The sequence below is a fragment of the Helicoverpa zea genome, chromosome 19 (assembly GCF_022581195.2).
Source record: "Helicoverpa zea isolate HzStark_Cry1AcR chromosome 19, ilHelZeax1.1, whole genome shotgun sequence".
Taxonomy (NCBI): Eukaryota; Metazoa; Arthropoda; class Insecta; order Lepidoptera; family Noctuidae; genus Helicoverpa; species Helicoverpa zea.
In genome coordinates, this window is record NC_061470.1 from 6,061,151 (window position 1) to 6,077,568 (window position 16,418).

General features: G+C 36.6%; 1 protein-coding gene across 1 annotated transcript in view; it reads left to right on the forward strand.

Moving 5' to 3' along the window:
- The first annotated feature begins 404 nt into the window (after positions 1–404).
- Positions 405–16,418, forward strand: part of LOC124639504 (ataxin-2-like protein) — a 43,113-nt gene continuing 27,099 nt past the window's right edge. The window contains exons 1-2 of the mRNA XM_047176904.1: positions 405–977; positions 8,958–9,111. Coding sequence (XP_047032860.1) covers positions 940–977; positions 8,958–9,111 — 192 coding nt within the window. The 5' untranslated portion in view covers positions 405–939. The remainder of the gene's footprint in view (positions 978–8,957; positions 9,112–16,418) is intronic.

Sequence of the window (16,418 nt, forward strand, 5' to 3'; positions counted from 1 at the left end):
ACTGTTCCTCAAGAAGTCAATGACACAGCAACATTTAACTCGACTACATAGCAAAATACTAAACTTTGAAATATTATTCGATTTATTTAATTATTTATGTAGCATCATACATTTATCTTTACAACAATATCAATTATGATTATTTGCTTGTTATTAAATGGTTTTGGAAACTCTCCATGCATAAGTTACTAAAATGAAAAACCCATTCAAAATTAGTCAATCGATACAATTTTTACTTAAAAAATATATAATTACCTTGTGGTTTTTTCTACGCTTCAGAATGAATTATTTTGATAACTGATAAAATATTGTTATTTATAGTTTTATAAATGCCGACTGCATGTAAATAAAATTTTGTTTTCCAATTTATCATTCTTGGCAATACTAAAAGTCAAATACCTGTTCGCCATATTGAAAGTTCTAAAGTGGGAAGTCGGTCAAACGCTGACCCTATTAGTTATTTCTATTTATTGTGTGGTGGTATTTATTAAAAAAGTTATCCTAAAATTTTCTTACACATTTAGTGATCTATTTGTTGTGATTTCGATACATGCAAGTGTGTATAAACAATTTTGCAATTTGCCTAATGAATACGTCACAGCGCCATGTTGTATTCCTGCGCTGATTGCAGGCACGAGAAATCTGCCAACCCGTTTATTTTCCGGGATTAGTTCCCGAGAATAAATCGAACTGCGATTTTGTACTCAAATATATTTTAATTTATATTTGTTGGCAAATGTCAAACAACTTTAGTGGAATAGATGCATCCCTGTCGTCGCATTTTAAGTGCTAATTCCTAATATCTACTGCATTTTTGTGCATCCGCGAAAGTTGAAAGGACTGTGTTGTAAAAGAAAGAAGTGATAATTAGCCAAAATTCCGGTCCCTACGCGCAGACGAGAAGGTGCCTACCCGCCGGGGCAGTCGGGCGAAGGAGACATGAATAATAAGCGTAAAAACCGCCAAGGGCCGCCGAGGTAACTACCATTTACCATTATCTTAGAGCATCGAGCTGACATGTCTTTGTTGTTGGGGCTAGTGTTCGCTTAGTAGCGAACATTTTGTTGTCACGTTGACAGATTTTGGGAGGTTGTTAAGCGTGGATACGCTGACAGTGTAAACAAAATTGCGATTGTGTGGTGTGAGATCGGCGCGTGCGATGCGGCGCGTCGCGGCGCTCTAGTCTAGATGTTTGGCCTACTTTTGCTCCGTACTCGATACGATTAATATAGCCGTCTGATCAGCTGTTGGCGATCCCAGTACGCTAGTGGCAAACCGTACTAATTATGAACTGCATTTTACTATGTAAGCTCAACATTGCAAACTATCACTTTCATAGTAAATTTTGTTAAAACAACCAACAACTGAGACAGCAGTTTGTGTAAGAAGTGCCATTCTATAACATGCTGTAATAGGAAGTAAGGTAAATGCTTTTATTTTCAATCACTTTCACTAGTTTGTATGATGGTGGATATAATTACTGGCAAAAGTCCAAAGTTCTTAATTAGAATTCTCTTATTGCTGTTAATTTGTGTTTCATGATAGTAATAGTGTATGGATTGTGACGGATCAACTGTAAAACGTTCATGCGGGTGGTACATCTTTAGCGACTGGATTGGTGAAAACATTGCGGTAACATCTCAAACATATTCATAATCTCATGTCGCATTTCAAGGGACTGTAGCCAATTTTTAGTGTTTGCCATTACAAGTTTGCTTGATTACGATTGTGAACTTTCTAATTTGTAGTGAGCACTACTCTATCACTCGCTCTGAGCTTCAACAAGAGTTGATGTGTCAATGCAATTGTCATGAAAATATTGTTTTCAGATAGTAGTATTAACTAGATATTGCAAACATACATCACAATAACAGATCCCTTTCAATTGTCTTCTGTGGGAAGTTAAACTGATGATTCACAATATTTTTCTTTTGTCAATGAACTTAAATTGCATGGTCAGTATGAGTTAATGAGATAATAGTTGTATTTTCTAGTGATTTTCAACTTCAAATAACATTGATAGTTGTAATGTCACTTTGTAAGTAGTAAAGGCTTGTTTTACAATAATATGTGTTTTATCCTAATCCTAAACTGTTGTACATTTTTTGCCATTTTACATGTTTACAAGGTATTACATACATACTGCACAAACTCAACTTAAATCATTACCTTATTTTGATAATTTGTAAAGGTAAAAAAGTTAAATAAAATTATAACAAGTCTCATATGACTCGCAGTTATGAATGATCTTATCAGTCAATAACATTAGCAATGGCACTAATTTTTCTGTAAATAATTCCATAATCATAATGACATATCATTAAATACCTGGTACTAATTATATGCTACTCATTACAATATCAAATAAATCTTAAAAATCATAATATTATTTTGCTTAACGAGGTATATATTTATTGATCTGTATTGTTGAATAGATATTGCCATGTATTGTAGCTATTTTTATATCTTGCATTGCAATGCTGACTTTCTAAGAAAACATGATAATTTGCAACACAAATGAGATGGAGTTTTCATGCATGGTGTTCTTTTTATCCTATGAATAGTAGTATATCCTACTTTTCACATTGACTTTTATTGATAACTAGCCGTTTTCCCGCGGTTTCACCCGCGTCCCGTGGGAGCTACTGCCCGCACCGGGATATAGCCTATGTTACTCGCAGATAATATAGCTTTCTAATGGTGAAAGAATATTTAAAATCGGTCCAGTAGTTTTTGAGTTTATCCATTACAACCAAACAAACAAAGTTTTCCTCTTTATAATATTAGTATAGACAAGTAGTTTCTGAATGTATAGTTATAAGATGTGTTTGACAAGAAGAGAGTTTGGTTTTTTTGATCAAACCAAACAAATCTTATTTTTATTAATTTCCATTGAATATTAGTGACATCAACTTAGCCTTGGACTGCATTTTCACTATGAAAATTCCATTGCAAATGTGCTGAGTCACTGTGTTTTCATACATATAATCTATCACAAGATGACAGCAAGTAAAAATATCAAGTCAATATGTATATTAAAAGTTCAATATTAAACTGTAGTCCAATACCGTTTTGAGGAATGCTTGTCCTGTGCAAACTATTCTGCACATTGGATAAAAAGTAGCCTATGGCCTTCATCGATAAATGGGCGGTCTAACACTAAAATAATTTTTCAAATTAGTCCAGTAGTTACTGATTAGCTAGACAAGCAAATAGTCTTCAGCTCTATAATATTAGTATAGATAAAAAAATTGCTGAGAAAGGTTCTAGAACATGGGTCTAAAGTACTTGAGGTACAAGTAAGAGGCACACAAAATAAAAAGCTGCTTATCTCTGGAGACATGCCGGAGAACTAGGTTACATGATGCAGTGGTCATGTATGATTGATAAGATAACACACTCTGATTTTAATGTAAAAACTTTTCTAAATATTGTTTACTTTATTGGTTTTCAATAACTATGTAGAATTTCTTGAATTTACTTCATTCATTCTTTCATTCATATTTCCTATATTTTTACGCATTAAATTAAAAGTAAATCTCAATTGCTCACTGAAATGTCTCTCGCACACTAAGTATGTTTAAGTGACATGTTGTGTTCAGAAAAAATGATAATGAATTTAAATCATCACTATTACAACTAGACCAGCAGTTATACTTTCATAGTTCCAACATTGGTAACTAAAAATATTAAATGAACACAAACATTATCAGTTAATATTTTTTGATGCATCTAAAATTGGTAAATGCCATGTTTGATTTATGTTCTGAAATTAAAACATTATCATTGGGGAAAACTGAGTTATTGGTGGCATTTTAAACTTGTGAAACTTTTTGTGAATAATTTTATTAGACCAGCACAATACTCATTTCTCTTTCAGTCAGTTTTTCCAAAGAAAACAGTGTTACTGATAAATATTAGATGTAGTCTTCATGTAGTACAAAATGTTTTATGCTGCGTCTAACAAAAATGTTTGGAAAGTAACAATAGTCAGCTTATCAGGCTATATAATAAAGTAGATAATTAATGACCTGTCATTCACAAGTGTTGCTCAGCCATTGAAAGTGTATCAGCCTCTTGAGTTTCTGTCAACATTTCTTTATTTTTTTGTGGCTAATGTTGGCTGTAAGGCACATTTCAACATTATGTTGTGGTAGGCAAGTAATTCCATTGTACTTGACTTCATAATCAATACCATTATAAACCAAACAGATTAACACAATCCCAATCTCATGTAAATATTATTTATTGTTTATTGAACCTGTTAATGATGAATGAAGGTTTAAATTGCCTTGTTCACCAAATTAGTTCCACCAGTGTTCACTCTATGATTATATTGGTATTTCCTCTATCATCGGAACACTTCATAATTATTACTGTTGTTCAAAAACCTGTAGTCTAGGCAGAACTCAGGTTGATTATAGGTTGCTAGCCTAAGCATAAGTTTCTGAGGTCAGTGAAGCGACTGTAACTCATTGATGTAAATTTTATGGCAGTCGGATTACGTAAGATAATTGCATCTTTAAACATAGTGTGCCCTTCAATTATGTGAGTTTGATTTAACCATAATAAAGCACTATCCTTGGTTAAAATATTCCAGATATTTATCAGTAAAGGGCCATGCATGTTGTGCCTAAAAAAAACTATTTTGACTGTAATTTTTAAATTTTGAATGATTTTATTCAATAAATAGAATGGGTATACTCTTTCGGTTTGGTGAATCCTATTTTCGTTTCTCTCTACTGCAGATTTGTCTGCTTATCAGCTTCTATCATCATATATAACACTGGGTATAGACATCTGGTGTTGTTGCTGTTACCACCAACACTGCAGTATTGTGCATTTCCTGAAAACGTTACCTACAGTATAAGTCGTATCTTCAGCACGACTACAACCTATTTAGCTACTATGTTAAAACAATGGCAGATCACGAACAGACATCGTACTTGGAATAGGTCAAGGGTGAGCGGTGGCACACTGTTTGATGACAATGTCATAATTCATAATTATTATTCCTTACGTCGTTACATCACAGTAGACTACTTTAATGTATTACCGCATTTATGTATTTTTTGTTGCTTAAATTGGGGATTTCGTTTAGATTGTAGAACATTGCTTAGGTATACCTCTATGGGTATTATATTTAAAAATATGCGATTTGCTAAGCAGTCCAATATTTCTAGACATGCTAACTTTCGCTGCACTATGTTAATAAGGACCCAGTCTCACTAGATGTGGCTGAATATTTAATTGTGCATTCTTTGTTTGACATTCCAATACCAATATTATTAACTAACGACCGACTTCCTTTATGGTAATGAAATCTGTCATCTGCGCCAAGGAAGTGAAGTTATACCACAGTCATATGAATAATCGAATCCAATGTTAGACTTTTCTTCAGAACATGTAAAACTCCAAAGCAGAATCCAATTCCTTGAACAAAAACCTTAAAAATGTTTCTTCAAAATAAAAAAAAATTAAAATGTCGCGAACTAAAGTTTAGAACAAACTACAATCCTTGACCTTCAGACAACAGAACCTTATTTGTGTGACCAGGCGACGCTCAATCGGGTTTTAGTTATTCTCATTCATCATATCAGATTTCTAGTCTCACTGGTCTGCATTCTATGCCAAAATGCTCTAAGGGCTTATATGTAGGTAAATTTAAATAAGTCAAAGTATATTTTTTTTATTTCTAATAGGGCTATAATAACTATTTCGAAACTTCAAGCTAGTAGCACAATTCCAAAGAGTGGGTCTCATGGAGAACATGGAAGAAACTCCATATAAACTCTTTTTAGTTCTATGCAGTTCAAGTCTGATTCCGGTACATAACTTTGAAGCACTTTGCCAGTCTTGTACCTGTCTCGGATCGGCACCCAATACTTGATATCATAATCAATATTGTTTTTATATCTATCAATCATGCTTGAGACATAAACATTCTGTCTGAACACATCTCTCCCCTCCAGTCGCTAAAGTTTTACTAAAGTTCATTTTAGAGTATAAAGTTTCGTGAAGACAACATCTTTATTAGAGAAAATGGTGTTGTACTAGTAGGGGCCTGTAGATTGATTAATCTTGAATCTACGTCTTCGAAAAACCCGTTATTTGCGAATGTCATACGCTATATTTTATTCGGGTAGTAATTCCAAACGGACACGGGTGAAACTTCGAGATACAGCTAGTATAATATAATCGGTACATATGCCAAGGACCTCTTTTTCCATCCGTTAAATAATACATTAATTGTTACCGACAAAGCAACAAATTGTACATAGTATTCACATCATAGAATGTTTCTTGAGAAAGTTTATAAACACTATCAGACACAGCTGAGTAGTGAAAGTCATCGCAAAAGCGATAAATTGTTCCATGTTATTTGTTGCTTAGTTTACAAAACAGAAATACTGATATAACAGTACTCGTATTAAATTAATCTTTATAGGTATTTCTAGAATATTTTGGCCCATTCCCGATATTTGTATGTTTGCACTAAAGCTTTTCCTTCTTATTGTGATTCAGCTTTCGTTACTCATAACCGCAAAACCACCGAATTATGCTAAGTTTTATTGATTGCTAATTAGGGCATGCAATACCGGTTTACCGGTTTGGGTTTTACCGGTAAAACCGCCCATTTTCGCGATCTTTAATTTACCGGTAAAAATAATGTGTAACCGGTAAATTACCGGTTTTTACGTTTTTGTGATAATATATAGCAATTGTTCATTTAACGTCAAATCTTCATTATGTAGCCTGAACATAATGTAATTTTGAATACATTAGGTACATTATTGTAAGAGTGTTAAAGTTGCTGTTTTTTAGGAAAGTAAACTTATGTGGCTCCTTAACTATAGGTTAGATACAAATCTTCATTCTCATCTTAATTTATAATATCTAAACAAATTTTATTCATTCGGTTATTCTGATTTTCCTCATAGCTGTCAGCTCATATAAGCTAAAATATAGATTATGCTTATTTTACTTACTCTATGACCTTATTGAGCAAGTGCTTTTACTTCACTACCATGCGGATAGCACTGAGGACACGGTGGAGCACACAGTCTAGGTGTGCACTGCCTGGGAAGGGTACCGCCGTGTCGTCGTCGAGCCAATAGGCAGCGGCGACCTCTCGCGTCCGGCCCTGGTTCAAGTCATGGTCCGGAGCGAGAGGGAATGGGAAGCCGTCGCCTCCTTCTGCGAAGCAGTCATGCTCGATAAGGAGACGGTGGAGCGCCTGCGAGTCCGCACCTCTCATCCCAGCCGCTGTAGTGGACCAGGAAGACACCACGGGCGCAGAGTGTCGAGAGACGACTCCCGGCCACTGCAGGCGTCGGTCTGTGGACGGCGAGTTCGGGTGGCTCGTCGTTCCTCCGTCTGCATAGACAACAGACCCGTGACGGCGGCCCGAGTTGTTCCACGCGCAGGGCCAAGGCCTGCCGGGGCTGCGGGATTGTTCGAAAGAGTTACCGCGACCCTGGTCCATAAAATGCCTACGATTTACCATAAAAGAGGGCTTTTACTTCACGGTAATTCTTAGCGTTTATCCCGTCTTGTGACGGAGTCCGCTTTCCGTATCTTCTTCTTCCACTTCAATCTATCCAGGACATCTTCCTCTTCGAGTTCGTAGATTTTCAAGTTATTCATTACGACACTCGACCACCACCGTTTCGGCCTGCCTCTGCGCCTTTGACCGGGTATATTGAGATTGAGTACACAACATTGGCGATGTATTCAGGTCCACCATCGCAGCCGTTTCTCTTGCATTTTGTCGACGACATCGCGTACGGATGGTACTGACATGTCTGTTTGTTACGGCCCACGTCACAAAAAATGTTTACCACCTTACACCTTGTATTTTTAATTATTTTTTGCAGCTTTACTACCCAATCTTATTGATATAATATCACATTTAAAAAAAATACAAAAATTACCGTTTTACCGGTTTACCGGTAAAAATATTTTAATTACCGAATTTTTACCGGTAATTTTTATTTTACCGAAATTGCATGCCCTATTGCTAATGCTTATAGCGTAACGTAACAATTAATAAACTATTTTTCCGAAACTTGTCGCTATCCGGTTTGTGCGCTTATATCTCATCCTTGCAATAATGACAAAAGTTTAATCAAAACGAGACTATCCATATATGAGAGATTACCACACGTTTACAATTAATTCAGTTTGCAACCGTGGCGACTGGCGAAAGCAGTCTGCATGGCTTTATAAAGAAAATCAGCAGGTTTTAGGCAAAATCTTAATAAAGTGAGACGGCGCTAGAACAAGGTATTATTCTTCCAGTTAATATAAAACTCAAGTGGGATGATGTAACAGTTTTTTCGATATATAACACGTCTGAAACGAACTGCGTACTGAAAAAACTCAAGGGCGCCGCTTTCTGTGTAGGTCAATGATCGGTGAATGTAAATACTCAAATCACATGATTAGCGCGGCACGTTAGATAGCGGTTCAAAAGCATTTTGGGATATCAAATTCACAAATCCATTGTACGAATTCTCTAGTAAGGTTCAAATGATATCTCTGTTCCGTAAGGCCGCATGATCGTCCATCATTTAACGACTTCCCTTTCAACGTTTGTATAATATTACGTCAGCGACGAATCGTACGGAAACGTATTGCTAGTCACCAAAGTCGGTCTACCTAGTTTAGCTTTTAGATTAGAAATTGTCAGTTCTGTTATTATGGCGGAAATACGTCATTACAATAAGTATTACATAAACAGTCGAAATAGGACATTATTTGGCTCTCATGACTCTCTGTATGGCTGGTTTTGCCTGTTAAACTTCAGCTTAATTTAACTCTTAGGTGTGGCAGGATTTGGAGATGTGTATAGGGGAAGCCCCTGTATACTTTGTATTCCCAGAGCCACTGCAACCATCCGCAACTAATTCGAACAATTTAGCAGGGCATTTATTGACGTGTATTGCTTGTCCCAGATCACCACGCGGGCGAGTGGTGCCAGAGGGCGTGTACAATAACGCGCACTTCATGCACGCAGCGACGTCGCACGTCGGCGACATCGTGCAGGTGCTCACGCAGTCAGGGAGCCTCTGGGAAGGCGTCTTCAAGACTTTCAGCGCTCAATTTGAGGTGAGTTATTGTCCTCACTTGTTGTATGATGTTCTCTAGACCGGAGTTTGGACATGGTGGCTGTTGAAGGTCAGCCATCTGCGCAGGACATATTATAGTGCATTTGTGCAGATGTCGGTGCACTGTCTTTTCCCTCACTCTCATAGACTTATTCTACTGAAGTATGAACATTAGGGCTAGCCTTTTATCGGTAAGGGCACCTTTTCGCCTCAGAATTACTTAACACAAGAACAGGAACAAACAATCGGGCACTTTTCAAACCAAAACCAGGATATAATTTTAACTTATAGCTAGCTGCTTTGATACCCATATATGATAGAGGAGTTTACCTGCCCTTTGCTTTCTTTATTTGCTGGTTGATATTAACCAAAACGTATTACGGACACCCTGTTCTGTTTTACATCATGACATAAATGAAAACATAACCGGAAAACTTGACCCAATCTTTGTGGGAGTTGTTTACATCGTAAAAGTTGAGAAAGAAGCCTTAACAAGTTACAAACGAAATTCCGCCAGCTGTTATTAAGGACAATGTAGACGTTAATAGAATGCTAAAATAGGAACATCGTAATATTTGCACGGAAATAACTTAGCATTGAAATAGAGGATCGTTTATTATCAAATTGGCTAGTATTCACGCCTCGGTTTGAACAGGATAGCGCCACGTGTTACCTAAAGTTGCTCCCTCATCACAAATTACAAATACGGTTTGGGCATTCTCTTGTCTGATGTGCTCAAAATCAGTGAGGAAGAAGGATCTTATTATTGCTTTTGATCACTAACCATTGATTGTCATGTTTGTTTGGCGGACATGCATTATGGTGAATTTTCGCGGACAATTATTAAAATTGCATTACAATCATGTCTGTTATTCATCAGATCAGGTTTGAGATGTTGTTTGGAAGGGGTGATCGTTCCCGAATATTGAGAGTCTCGACCCCTCGTCCTTCATAAAGTACGTTAAGCCGGTTGTTTGTGTAACTATCTGTAGAATTTGGGTTCCTTGTATCCATAATATCTTTCTAATAGTTTTTATACTGTTCTTAAAAGTTATCATGGTTAAATCGGCTATTTTGCACACAGTTACTCCTAAAGAACTTGTATTGGCGGATTTCTCTCATGTTGGATTTTTAATTAGTTAAATGTTATTTACGAAGTCAATGATTTCAGCGTTAAATTCAATTATGTGAAGTAGATGTACAGTTGGTTTCGCAAACATAACTTAAGATTCACCGTTTGTCATGTGATAAGGTTGATGGTCTTGAAATGACTGATACCGATAAGACCCAGTTTTCGCTCGTTCGATACAATTTTCGTCTGCAAATGGCAAACTGCGATGTCGGTTTACCAAATCTTTGAGAGAATTGATACTTACATTTTGTTAAGTTTTTATAATCTGTAATAATACAACTCAGGATGTTCTCCTATACTTTTTCTAAGCGTTGAAAGATTGCCAAAGGAAGAAATCACACATGTCGTTACAAAGAAAGCACGAGTGAACCAAATGAGCTAGCAACATAATAAAAACAAAAGTGTATCCGTTTATATCCCCATTATGGTATAGACAAGATTATCAGCTTTTTAAATAGTTTTTAGGCTTAAGAACAACTTCATTTCTCATAAAGAATACATAATGCACTGACTGACAACAATTTTCAAAACTACAATTTTAATTGTTAACAGTTATTTGTTGTATACTTTAATTATGTGACCTTTCAGTAGCTTTTGCATCGGACATAATTTCTTCTGTTTTTTAGTTTTTATCTCGCAGCAGGAGATGTGACTTCGCGGACTTTCCTACGTCTATCTTACATACACGTGTCTGTTTAATGGTTACAATAGTTGTCGGTATGATCGGAAAATATCGTTCAAAAATGGTTGTTACTATAGTTAGGGATTTCCTAAAGTAAAAATTGGGTTGGAGATTGTTTTAATACCTCAATTAGATGAAACAAGAACAAACTGTGAGTTCTCTTCAATTGAAATATGCATGCATATGCATGTCTAAGTCTGACTTAGACATTGATTAACGATTTAACGTCTTGTATTGCGTGTCCCGCTCACTTTCGAGGAGAAAAACTATTAGCATGGTATGTGTGAACTATTGACGAAGCGTTCAAACCATATTACCTCACTAATTGCCGTTTATTTTGGTACATAAAAACCGTGTTTTGGACATGTTTCTAATTTCAGTAGCTGTTGTCGGGCAGTTAGTAATGTGTGACGGTTTTGGCGTTTTAGCTTAAACAGTTTCGTTATTTATAAAAAATATATAATGCCTTTACATGTTGAACCTCGTGCTTTAGGGGATTGCGTTGTTGCTTAGACGTTCATATTTATTACTTGTAGGTAAGTCATGTGCAAAGTTAATGTACTTGTAATGCACTGGTCCCTCCCCTGCCGCGCCCAAACCCGCCCTGTTCACCACGCCTTCCGTCTGGAAGTGGCCTTACTCTAAGTTAAATATGGCTAGAATTAAAACATTAGTTTTGCATTAATTAGGAACAGTAAGTAACAAAGTTGCACCGCCACGCGGCCTGTATGCCCGGGCCGCTGCCATAATATTATATAACCATAAATATTACAGTAGGAACGACCCCGTACTGACGTAAATGTGCATAGATTCATCCTCAGTCTCACCGCGCCCTCTACGCGAACGCCTGCCAGCCGGCCGGCAAACCTCGAAACAGAGCTTACTTCCACATAAAAGTTAACATTCAATTACATAATCAATATTTATGACCGTAATCGATATATTTGCAATCGTACAAATTGTCAGATTGTTAGCACGCATAGAAAATAGGCTAAGTTCCAATCGAAGGCTGATAAGGCCACGTAATTTACGTCCGACCACAGATCTTAAACATTCTAACCAATGCAGTGCTGATAACCTATTTTAAATACATCAAGCTCGCATACCATATGTTTTAGCGATTGTTTTGCATATTGCGATATACATTAACGCTTAACTAATTACGTAACCGCATAATTGCTTTATTTTATTGTCAATTTTGTCTTGGTCGTGTGCGAAATAAAATTGCATCCCAGTAACGGAGCAGTTTTGTGTTATCTGCGCTTGGCGTGACCCCCACGAAACTATGAAATGTAGGTCGAATCAATAAACGCATTGTAGCATGGTTTTGGACATTTTAAAAGGATTTTAACGTTGGTATCACCTGCGTGAAGTGAAGTGATGACTTGATGCTGTGCTGCTCATGACGGATATAAAGATACTTAGGTTCTTGTGTAGTGACAATTTTCCATTCCGTGTAGTGGTTCATTCGATTTGTTACACAAAGGACGTGCTTGGGCTCGGTACAGTCAGTGCTTTGAACCTTGATGGTGTGATGTGTGAAAAGTGCAAGATAGTGTCGAGTTAGTTAGATTACCAGCTTATTCGGATGAGCTCTCACCCCTCCGCGGCTGGACATGCGCGGTAAACCAGCTGATTTTATGCCTTCCTTTTTCAACTCCTTAAATTTATGAGGGTGCTTTTTTATTGCGAATTGAGTTCGAGAAATTGTCGTATGTTTTTGATGGAAAACAAGTTGATAAATCGATTATCTTGTGTAAGATAAAAAAGTCTTGATCTTTAAACGAGTTTGGAATTATTTCTATCAAGAAATATATGTGTTTTGTGTAAAATTAATTCGTTTCCTGTCGTATTTAAATGCAATTCATCTCTATGTGGCTGTCTCTAACGGGCGGGCACTCATAGGCTATAAGCAAATAGAGGGCGCTGCGTGCCTCGATTCCCAGGGCATTCACGTTAGTGCTCCCGTGTCATCTCCTAGTGATCAATACTGCAATATTAACTATTTCGGAATACGATTACATTTGTATCCTGTACGTCGTACCGCGAATACGTTGTGTTTCCTGCACGTCGCCTGACACCTTTGCCATTTTGTGCGTAAACTAGGTAAGATTTTATTATTGGTGTTGTGTTCTGTACATATCTCGTAGTTAAAGGCATGATTAATACGTATATAGCGCCCATGATGTTGTAGATAGGACGAATCTTGCTTTTGTGATCAAAGCTGATTGTAAGTGTTTCGTACAATAAAACTCAAGCGAATGATCTTAATTACTACAGTTCTATGATTCTATCACTAAGTGTAATAATGATTCAGTAAATTTTAATAATTATAGGGATTCAAATTATTTCTATGTTAATATATCTTGTCAGCTTTGATCCAATAGCGATAAGTTTAATGCCTGAAATAACTTCATAATAAAACCCTGATCACCCTAGCTGGTAGCCATTCGTTTGAAGTTACAAATTAAAAGGCTCTAATTGGAAAAATTGAATGGAGGGGCTCGCTAAACCCTAGATTTCATCCAGCCCTCTAATTAGTTATACCCTATTACGAAGGGCAGGCTGCACTCAGACTACATGGGGTTGCAAGTACGTATTAATATCGAGTGCGGACGGACATTGTTAATACCATGCAATTAATTTAATTGTATTTACTAATACCATGTTCGCGTGTCTCATAATGAAAATTCAATTAGTTCTGTTAGGGATTCGCTGTGTTACACTGCTTGATACAAATTCTCTTATAATCGTTTGTGTTGTTGATAAAAGTTTGTTTACAAGCGGCATATCTAAGTAAAAAGTATATTATTAATTACTTTAGTTTGACCTCTTTATCATTCACCTAATTTCGAACACCGCTGCTCACATGACTTAAAAGTTTGCCTCGCCTTTTACGCTACACAAACAAAAAGGTGACACGTACAAAAATCTCTAACATGCACATAAAGATAGCGCAAAATTGTACAAAACGTGCAGCGGAAACAAACGTCGACCTCAAAGCATAATGTCCGTTAATGCAACGAAAACGCTCCAGTCAGACGGTGCTCGACCTTCACGTTGGACGCACGTCGAGACGGTGGAAATTCCTGGCCGATGACACATGTTAATTGACTCTTGTTTTACGCTTTATCCAGCCTTATGAATGCAGCCAGCGACCGCGGAATGAACGCGTGAACCTGCGCACGCGACGTTTTCTTCTTTGCGTAAAGGACTTGTAGATTGCGTCTGATCTCCAAATTGAATCTTTTGAGTAGTCTAGTTGATTACAATAAGAAAACTTCCTATTTTCCTTTCTTCACCTAAGTCTGACTCGTACCTAGCTTTATCTAGTAATGTAGGATTAGATGCACCTACATCACGATATTGCCGAGATAGTAGATATGATATTCATAAAATATCAACTTCGTTCAACAAGGCATAAAGACAAAGTGTATATGCATGATGATAGTGCGAAGCAAGGTCTTTGCCATTGTTCAGGTCAATGGTCGTACGAATTGTTAGCACATGTATATTTTGGGGAGTGACATCTGCTCTATCCATAATAACCATTTGTTGATAAAGAATGGCATTACATCGATCTAAACGGTCCATTCGCATCTATGTTAATAGACAGAACGCCACTGTATTATTCATTGAGACATTTATACATTTTATCGTGTCTGTAGCACGTTTATGTTTATTCTTATCACGTAGTTTTGCCGGGTATTTCCGAATAAATTTGGGTTCGAATTAAGTCTTTACTCTTTAGCTTATCAACTGCCGAAGTGTCAAGAAACTTAAGTTAGTGGAAGTTTGGAGAAATGGTCCAATTTTTGTTTTGGCCAACTATTTTTTCCGAATACTTCTAAAGCTGTTTAAAACAGTCTTTGCTGTATAGCAAAGACTGTTTCTGAGTTCGCTTAAATGTTGAAGACCCGACAAGAACGTTTATTAATTATGGAGTTTTGAGTCTCGTTGTATTTGCCGGAAGCACCCAATATTTTTGCTTATTTTGCCAATTTTAAATTCTCGATGCGTGTTTACGGCCAATAATGTAAATCTAAGCAATAGTTTCATTAAATAAACCTCATTTTAAAATATGGATTTGTTTAGGTATATAATTCGCTAATTATCTAATAATTACAAAGATTTATGTATATTATCAACAACTTGGTAATACACTGTTTTTAATTAGTTCTTCGCTAATTGCCGCGAATCTAAGCTAATCCAAATTAAGAGCCTGAAACATTTAATTACTGAATGTTAAGTAGTAACTTATCTATTTCAGGTCTCATGAAAATATACATTTTTAGGGTTCCGTAGCCAAAATGGCAAAAACGGAACCCTTATAGTTTCGTCATGTCCGTCTGTCCGTCTGTCCGTCTGTCCGTCTGTCACAGCCGATTTACTCGGAAACTATAAGTACTACAGTGATGAAATTTGATGGGAATATGTGTTGTATGAACCGCTACAAAAATATGACACTAAATAGTAAAAAAAAGAATTGGGGGTGGGGCCCCCCATACATGTAACTGAGGGATGAAAATTTTTTTTTCGATGTACATACCCGTGTGGGGTATCAATGGAAAGGTCTTTTAAAATGATATAAAGTTTTCTAAAAAACATTTTTCTTAAAGTGAACGGTTTTTGAGATATCAGCTCTCAAAGTCGTAAAAAGTATGTCCCCCCCCCTCTATTTTTATAACTACGGGGTATAAAATTCTAAAAAAAATAGAGGTGATGCATGCTAATTAACTCTTTCAACGATTTTTGGTTTGATCAAAGTATCTCTTATAGTTTTTGAGATAGGTTGATTTAACTGTAATTTACGGAACCCTTCGTGCACGAGTCCGACTCGCACTTGGCCGGTTTTAAATATATATTTTTGCAATTTATTTGACGTTTCCGCGTCGACTGCAGGAACTTGTACTAAGATAACGGAAATATACACAGATTCGGTGACCTCTGATAGTAGACCGCGCTGAAATATTAAAACTACGCCTGTACTGATAAGTTTCTTTATGTTGCACTGTTTTTTCTGAATTTCGGTCGGTTTTTTAGTCTTAGTAGGCAGCAGATGTTTTATTTGCTGTACATAAAAGTGCTCTAGTGTGTGCTATTACAAAATATGATCATAATGTAAAATGTTAGACGGCGTAAATGTCAGTTGTGTGTGAAAATCTAATGGAAGAAGCTACACTTCTCGTTTATGTAAAGGAGAAGGTAGGTAGAAGACGTTCTAATAAAGTTACACCCTGTTTTGGAGTAGAGGGCATCCACCGAAAATGGCGTAGATATTAGCTGAATTGACAATAGCCTTGTTTGTCTGAGGACTAAGTAATAAAATATTATAAGTACATTCAAAAATTTAAAGTGTACCTACCTAAGACTAACCAAAAGACATAAGGAAATAAAAACCTAAAACTTTATGGTCATGAATTTGGCTTTCCGGTATGACGTCAAGTTTGTACCCTAGGAACTCTTCGTTGAAGTAACTCTGGCACAAATAGAT